Below are 9,016 nucleotides of genomic sequence, written 5' to 3' on the forward strand. Positions count from 1 at the left end.
CATCTCTTAATGTCGTGTTAGAAACCGCTCTTTCTGGCACTCTGGGCAGCACGTCTGCAATTGCTGCGTGTATGACATGTGAGATGGTGAAAGAGAACCTCATTACCGTATTTTCATGACCATAAGACGCACTGTACTAAAAGGCGCAGTCTCAGTTATGTGTGCCATTACTGTATTTAACACACACATAAGGCGCACTGGATCATAGGGCGCATACAAGTACCGTATGCGTATTTAAAAATAAAGCGGGAGCAAACCTGAGTTCGGTGCCTTACTCACATTTCTATTACCGGTAATCGTCATCATCAACAACACACAAGCATACAAGTGTGCGTATTTAAAAATAAAGCAGGAGCAAAACAAAGTTTGGTACTCACATTTTTATCATCAATCAAACCCATCGAAGTCCTCATCCTCTGTGTCTGAATTGAACAGCTGCGCTAAATCTCCATCAAACATGCCAGGTTCACTGTCTTCACCGTCAGAGTCACTTTCCGTGCCGTGCGGCTCCTCGGAAATGATGCCGGCTTTTGCGAAAGCTCGAACAACAGTGCCAGCAGACATGTTAGCCCAAGCATCTACAATCCATTGGCAAATTGTGGCGTAACTCGCCCGGCGCTGCCTTCCACTCTTGGTGAAACTGTGGTCTCCATCGGTCATCCATCGCTCCCAGGCCGCTCGCAGCCTTACTTTGAACGGGCGGTTCACACCGATGCCCAGCGGTTGGAGTTTCTTTGTCAGGCCTCCCGGAATGACAGCAAGCTCACAGTTCATTTGTTTCACTAGTTTTTTCACATCGGCTGTGAGATGGGCACGCGTAGAGTCACAGATTAAGAGCGATGGTGATGCGTGGAAAAAACCACCTGGTCTCCTTACATACACCTCCCTCAGCCAGTCTTTCATCATTTCCTCATCCATCCAGCCCTTTTCATTTGCCTTAATGATGATTCCTGCTGGAAACTTCTCTTTAGGCAAAGTCTTTCGCTTAAAAATCACCATAGGCGGCAGTTTCTGTCCATTAGCATGGTAGCCAAGCACAACAGTGAAAGAAGACTTTTCGTGCCCCGTTGTGCGTATCGCTACCGTGCTGGTCCCCTTCTTCTCCACAGTGTGACTCACCGGGATGTCAAAAGTGAGCGGGACCTCGTCCATGTTTGTGATGTGGCTGGGCTGGATGTTTTTGTCGCCGATGTGTTTGCTGCAGTAGGAGCGGAAGATGGCCAGCTTTTCCTTATAATCCGCTGGAAGTTGCTGCGCTACCGTAGTCCTCTCATCTCTTCAGCTAGTGAAACTGCTTTTAGCCGAATGGTGACCGTCGAAACGCTTCTCCCGCTCGTTCTTTGCTCGATGATCCACCGCTCGAGTCTTTCTTCCAACTCGGGCCACCTCGCCTTATGTCCGCGGAAACTCAGCTGCGTTTTCTTGACCTGCCGGAGCTTGTTTTCCAGCTTCCTCCATTTGCGAACCATCGATTCGTTAATCTTAAATTCTCTCGCCGCTGCTCGATTTCCATGTTCCTCCGCGTAGCTGATGGCCTTCAGTTTAAACTGTGCTTCGTAAGCGTGTCTCTTTGCCATTTTCAGGGTTGTTAAAACAACGATGTCCTGCATAATGCACATACCTGTTCTTTTATACAGGTATGTGCGATTGTCCCGGTATATACGATCAACGCCCACACTTCAGCCTTTAACGTTCTCATGGTGTTCTCTACTACGTCCTCCTTACAACACAGAGGGCGCACCGCGCTATAGGGCGCGCCGCACTTTTTGAAGAAAATCTAAGACTTTTAAGTGCGCCTTATGGTCGTGAAAATACGGTAGCCAGATTATATCGCTGCTGTGGGCCCGGGTCAGGGTAAGGGGTAAGCAAATAGGGTAAACATGGATACCCCCTATCACCAAGCAAGTAGCCAGTGAACTCTCCTAAGACAGAAGGATACACTTCAGTTCAAATGTCCCTGAAGCAATTGGTCTTTATATATTTTAAAGTATTCTCAACTCACCATGTCCACATTTTGTGCTCAGTGTACATTCACGGAATATTTGTGAGTCATGGACAGAGCCTGGCCACTTGGCTTCCACATTTGTGATAATGTTGGCAGCATCACATATGATCTTCACAGTGCAGAGAACACAAATTAGCATCCATTACTATAATGAAATAATTTGTTAGTTTGAAATGCTACAGGGAACTATGTACCTGTACATTAATGCTGTGGAAAGACTTCCTGTTCACATAGTCTCCTTCATTTACTGAAGGAGCAATGATTGGAATGTGAGTGCCATCTATACAGCCAATCACGCCTGGGAACCGTGAGAATAAATGTAAAATTTAAGTAGTAGTCCAAGTATCACCACATCATAAATTAAGTTTTGGTCATCCTGATACCTGCAACTTTGTGGCATCCCTCTTTGATGAATCTTGTGGGTCTATGACCGGGGAACACCACAAACGAGTACAGGAGACGTTTCAGTGCAACTGTAACATTCCTGACTGCCCGACAGACGGTAGCCTTGGAAACGTGCTCAGCGTCACCAATATTATACAGAAAGCTCCTGTTTGCAAAAAACCGAAGTGCGATACAAATAATATGTAATGAACTGAGAGCATGTCCGCGATGTCACATGCGTAATATATGGCCTGAGGATGTTATCCAAATAAATTATAGATTGTGCTGAGAAACGGTAACGTTCACACAGGAAATCATCAGGAAATGATAAAATGTCCAAACGCGCTCTGATCACTCTCTCCCGGCGGAGAGCTCTGCGGAGAATTTGGGCTTCACGATCTACTGGCTCTTCAAGGACGGGGCACGCCATGTCCGACACTTCCTACTGTCAGGTTTCCGACAAAGGGGCGGAGACAGTCAGGGTTAGTTGTAGTAAACCTGCTAGGGGGCAGGTTAGCTTCACGGGGTGTGTCGTCATAGTGACTCACTCAGAATTAATCTAAACTCGCTTTGTGAAACCGAAAACCCAGAGTTTTCGTTAACTCAGGGTATACTTACTCAGATTTTCCACTAAACCGGCTTCCTGAAATAGGGCCCAGGAAGACAACTGTGGAGCTCCATAAGTGTGGCTCAAGTTTGAATACAATTTGGTGCCATTTACAATTAATACAGATAGTTTCTCTCTTTACTCTTAAAGTTAACAAATATGTTTTTTATATTTATCAATCTAAAAAAATAAACATTTAGTCTGATTTGATGTTACAATTAAGAAAGTGTTTTTATCCGAAGAGTGTGTAAATATCTGGTTTCCACTGTATATTTGATGATGTTGGTGTTTGGCTTGATTGTCAGCACAGAGAGGGAGAGAGAGGAGAATGAGGACAGAACAGAGATGGAACAAGAGCAGGTGAGACACACATGTTAGTCCAGGAGTGGGCAATCTCAGTCCACGAGGGCCGGTGTCCCTGCAGGTTTTAGATCTCACCTTGGGTCAACACACCTGAATCACATGATTAGTTCGTTACCAGCCTCTGGAGAACTTCCGGACATGTTGAGGGGCTAATTTAGCCATTTAAATCAGCTGTGTTGGTTCGAGGACACATCTAAAACCTGCAGGGACACCGGCTCTCGTGGACTGAGATTGCCCACCCCTGTGTTAGTCAAATGGTTGTTTACCAAAAGTATCACTGTATCATAGGTCCTCATGTATCTCGTACCTAGTGTTTCTTTTTAGGTTTGTTATTTTTCAAATTCTATATTTATTAAGTTATGCAGCTTGTTTGCACAACAAGGCTAAATAATTATATAAACTTTTCTCAATCTAAATAGTGGACTTTGGTAGAATTAAAAAATAAGTGTAGTGCAGGTCTATGATGATTTTTAGTTCTACTATCATCTAGTTCTGATTCTGGTTCTGTCTTGGTTAAATCCTCATTAGTCCTGTTTTAATTCCGGATCAGTTCTGGGTCTGGTTGAATTGGGGTTTAGTCCGCGTGTCATGATACAGCCCTGGTTTTGTTCTGCCTTGCCTGCCAAAACGGAGCCTATTAATCTTTCAGTCATTTCTAAACCCCCCCCCCCCCCCCCCCCCACCCACCCTTTAGGGCTAAGCCCTGGGTGTATCAAATGTCTGCCTCCGCCTCTGCCTGAAACACTTCCTGCTTTTCCAGCCTCAGGCTCCTTTAGCTTAGCTGTGAACCAGAGCTGGTCAGTATTCTAACTCACCCTGGTGTGTGATGCTGTGCAGCTTCCTCACAGATGCTGATGTTACAGGACGTCACAGCATCTCTATAATAATCCAAACTGTTGGTAACAATCCTGAAAACCTCCCAGTCGGTGCAGTCCAGACACACCTGCAGATTCTCCACAGCCTCATCAGTCCACTGCTTCAGTGTCTTCACAAAAGCTTTAGACAGTTTCAGTTTGTGCCTGTTTGCAGGGATCAAGTGAACCGTGACATGGTCTGAGAATCTTGATGTAGTTTGAGATGATGATACTCTTACTATCAGCTCACCTTCTGTTTTGTAGAGTATTTTTTATCCATTTTGTTTAATAAAATCTATGAGGTTCAAATGAAGCACCAAACTGCAGTTACTCAGTGGAGGTTCATTACTGCAGTTTCTCACCACTGTTGTTAACTGTTCCAGCTGATCATCAGGAGGAGACGAGCCATTTAGACTCAGCTCAGCCACTACAGAGGAAACAATGACTTCAACCCAAAAGGTGAGCAAGAATATCTCTGTTATTGAACCTGTGTGCAAGTTACAACTCTCATTGTAGCTCATAATTGTAATGTCATACTATCACTAGAAGGTGGTGGTAACACACCTACGACGTGTTTGTTGACATCTTTGATTCCACTAATGGAGTTTCAGTTTGTTCCACGACTGCATTTCACTCACTGCCTCTGTTTGTATCTCTGTCACTGCAGGACCAACATGGAGCGAGAAGTCAGCGCTCTCAGGAGGCCGACAAACCTCACAGAAGAAAGGGGCAGAAAAAATACAGCTGTGACGAGTGTGGGAAGAATTTTACCCTGGCTGGAAACTTAAAAAAACACAAAGTCATCCACAGTGGAGTTAAAGCTTACATCTGTAAGTTGTGTGGAAAATCTTTCAACCGGGCTGGAAGCTTAAAAACACACCAACTCATCCACAGTGGAGTTAAAGCATACAGCTGTGACTTGTGTGGAAAATCTTTTACTTTGGCTGCTAACTTAAAAAGACACCATCTCATCCACAGTGGAATTAAACCGTACACCTGTGACTTGTGTGGAAAATCGTTTACTCACGCTGAAAGCTTAAAAACACACCGACTCATCCACAGTGGAGTTAAAGCATACACCTGTGACTTGTGTGGAAAAAGTTTTACTTTTGCTGCTAACTTAAAAAGACACCATCTCATCCACAGTGGAATTAAACCGTACACCTGTGACTTGTGTGGAAAATCTTTTGCCCACGCTGGAAGCTTACAAACACACCAACTTATCCACAGTAGATTTAAAGCATACAGCTGTGACTTGTGTGGAAAGTCTTTTGCCCACGCTGGAAGCTTAAAAACACACCAGCTCGTCCACAGTGGAGTTAAAGCATACACCTGTGACTTGTGTGGAAAATCTTTTGCCCACGCTGAAAGCTTAAAAAGACACCAACTCATCCACAGTGGAGTTAAAGCGTACACCTGTGACTTTTGTGGAAAATCTTATACCCACGCTGAAAGCTTAAAAAGACACCAACTCATCCACAGTGGAGTTAAAGCATACACCTGTGACTTATGTGGAAAATCTTTTACCCAGCCTGGAAACTTACAAACACACCAACTCATCCACAGTGGAGTTAAAGCATACACCTGTGACTTGTGTGGAAAATCTTTTACCCAGGCTGGAAGCTTAAAAAGACACCAACTCAGCCACAGTGGAGTTAAAGCATACAGCTGTGATCAGTGTGGTAAAGCTTTTACTCACAGTGGCCTCTTACAGCGTCATCAAGTTATCCACTCTGGATTTAAGGCGTACAGCTGCCACATATGTGGAAAAACCTTCCACTTGCTAGGCAGCCTAAATATTCACCTCCGCATTCATACTGGAAATGACGTTTACTGCTGTGATCAGTGTGGGAAACTGTTTGTGAGATATAAAGACTTAGAACGCCACATGTTTACCCACACTGTGGGGAGACCTTATAAATGTGACCTGTGTGAGAAGACTTTTAAAGCGCCACGTTACCTTAAAATCCACCAACAGAGCCACACCAGAAAGAAACTGCAAGTGCAGTTACTGTGAGGTATGTATGTATATTATTATCTTCTTGTTTAAGACTGACTGTTTCGTTCAACTGTGCTCATTAAATTGTGTTCGCATGTTAGTAATTCTACTGGACTCAATTTTGGAATTTTGGAAACAGTGCATTTAGATAATGACTGAAACCAGCCCACTGAAGGAACAATGTGCTGGGAGTTCAGTTCCTTAAGCTTAATTATGCAGATTCTCATGACCATTGATCAACAACCACTGACCATTATGCAAATGTACTGTTTATAAGATTGGGGGAAACTTGCAGTCAGCTGAGACTGAAGGAGTCACTTGGATGAGTGACGAAACGTTTCTCCCACAAAATTATATGTCCAGATGAACAGAATCAATTTTTGGAGGTTTACTTACCTGGATGATTGAGCATGCATCAAGATGGGTTGACAATGTTTCTTTCTCGCTGATATAACGGGACACCTCAACGAGTTACAAAATATGATCCCCAGATAACACAACTTTCAAATACAAAGCAGCGGCAGGGATCACATTAATCTGCAAATCCTTGTTTAAAGATAAGTCATATTAGCCCAGTTTATTTTTTCTTATCATTGTTTTTGGGGCGAATGTGGCTCAAGAGTTGGCAGTTCTTCTTGTAATCGGAAGGTTGCCGGTTCGAGCCCCGGCTCCGACAGTCTCGGTCGTTGTGTCCTTGGGCAAAACACTTCACCCGTTGCCTACTGGTGTTGGCCAGAGGGCCCGGTGGCGCTAGTGTCCGGCAGCCTTGCCTCTGTCAGCGCGCCCAAGGCAGCTGTGGCTACAATGTAGCTGCCATCACCAGTGTGTGAATGGGTGGATGACTGAATGCAGTGTCAAGGTCCATAGGGATTAAGTAAAGCGCTATACAGGCCATTTACCATTGTTGTGAGGCGACCATTAATAGCATCTGCATTTTCTGTTTGTATAGTTCCTTTGCTGTTATGGTGTTCTTGTTATGGATAAAAAAAATTTTTTTTGAAATATAGCAAATCTATTTCTATGAAGTTGTTCTATATAGTGTGTAAGATAAGATGACCTTTATTAGTCCCACAGGTGGGAAATTTGTCTCGTTACAGCAAAAGTGCAAAGTTATGTAGCACTTAGCAGTTATGTAACTGTTGATATGCAGCATTATTAAATTTATTGTTAATGCAATTGTTGATATGGTAAATTGACTTTTGAGGAAATTTTAGATGGCACTCATCATCAGAAAGGTTGCCTACCACTGGTAGAAAGGTTGCTCTACAACAAAGACATTTGAGTCTCAGTACCAGGTCACTTTACTCTAGCATGCAAAGTGCTTTACCGTGTTGTATAAAGCACTTTGAGTGCTCAGGCAGAGTGAAAAAGTGCTTTATAAGAATCAATCCATTTTACTTGTATTTACTAAATGAACAACAGGAGGGTCATCTAACTAAAACCAATCAGTGTATCCCACCTGACCCCCTCAGAATCAGCTTACTTTTTATTTCAGGCCACTTTCAGAATTAAAATGTTGAAGGAATTCCCTGACTTACACTGTCTTTGTGTCTTTGTTTAGAAGCAGACCGACACAGATGGATTCAGTTCTCAACCCTGTCATCACTGTGGTGGTGGGAAAGAGTTTCACTGTGACCTTTTGTGGAAAAACTTTCACTCTGCAACAGACCCTAAAAATCTGGACTTCTTTAAATTGCTTGAAGATTATTTCACCTCTCAACCGAGAATCTTCTTCAGGTCTAAGGTCAAATGGTGGAGAGTTCCAGATTTAAGCTCTGTGGGAGCGTCCCCCTTAGAGGGACCTCCTAATGATCCTCTACCTAATCGCACAAGAGAAGGTGTGAAAACGGGTGTAGGTAGGATACAATTTATACAAGGAGTATAAAAGAGGTGATATTTTTGGTGTCAATGCTGGTGTGAAGATTGTGCTGTTTTGATTGCTTTGCAAATATTCATTTCAATAAATCCAAGGAAATATTTGGTTTCAACGTTCAGTTTATTTTTAAGAAATATTCCAACAGTTAAGTGTTGATAAATGAACTTGAGTCTCTAAAAATGGGCTAAAGGAGATGTGAAGTGCAAACATATGTACATTGTGTGTAATGGGATTTGGCAAGGTTGAGAGATCTCCCGGATATAAAGAAAAATGTAAATACGAGACTGACAAAAAAATTGATATTAAAGACTTAATAAAGCAAAACACTGGATGGTACAGCTCATGAAGGCACAAACATGGCCTGCTACTGGATGTGTGAGAGGCAGAGAGAAGGGGACGGGCTCCCAGACATCGCAGTGAAGGTCAAAGGTGAAAATAAGACATGCAGAGAGAAGTCACTCACTGTCTGTGCATGTTAGGAATATAGTGATTAAATAAAGTTCATTTAGTGATTTATATATATATATTAGGGGTGCAACGATACACAAAATTCACGGTTCGGTTCGGTTCGATACTTTGGTGTCACGGTTCGATATTTTTTCGATACAAAAAAAATGTTCATGCCTTTTTAATTTGTCATTTATTAAAATTATAAATATATATTTTAACTCAAAAGTACAGTTTTTAAATTTAACCCTAACCCTTGTGCGTGTTTTTTATTTTGACAGCGAATGCGCACCTGTGGACCATTTATGTGCAGCCCTGGTTATTTAGCTTGTCATATTGCAGCCACAGAAATTATTTTGTCCATGAAACCATAAAGCTGCACTTTCTTTTTGCCTTATAGTCTGATTTGTCATAACTTCTCCGTTTTGTGGTAAGCTTTTCTTTGGCTGTCACTTCTTCACCCTGACCTGTCTTATTTGGC

At 42.8% G+C, this 9,016-nt stretch overlaps 1 protein-coding gene across 3 annotated transcripts; it reads left to right on the plus strand.

The window, feature by feature from the left end:
• Nucleotides 1-49: 49 nt before the first annotated feature.
• LOC146662729 (uncharacterized) lies at nt 50-9,016 on the plus strand. Of its 3 annotated transcripts, XM_085419375.1 has the most exons (4): nt 50-3,356; nt 4,597-4,672; nt 4,881-6,231; nt 7,774-9,016. In XM_085419375.1, exons 2-3 carry the CDS (start codon nt 4,655-4,657, stop codon nt 6,228-6,230), a joined length of 1,368 nt encoding a protein of 455 aa, XP_085275501.1. In that variant the 5' UTR covers nt 50-3,356; nt 4,597-4,654; the 3' UTR covers nt 6,231; nt 7,774-9,016. The 3 variants fall into 3 exon arrangements, with proteins under 3 accessions (XP_085275501.1, XP_085275502.1, XP_085275500.1); XM_085419376.1 differs by lacking the exon at nt 50-3,356 and having other exon boundaries at nt 4,056-4,672; nt 7,777-9,016; XM_085419374.1 differs by lacking the exon at nt 50-3,356 and having other exon boundaries at nt 4,058-4,672.

Source organism: Rhamphochromis longiceps, linkage group LG9, assembly GCF_057381845.1.
Source record: "Rhamphochromis longiceps isolate RC_006_pf linkage group LG9, R_longiceps_female_GT1.1, whole genome shotgun sequence".
NCBI classification, from domain to species: Eukaryota; Metazoa; Chordata; class Actinopteri; order Cichliformes; family Cichlidae; genus Rhamphochromis; species Rhamphochromis longiceps.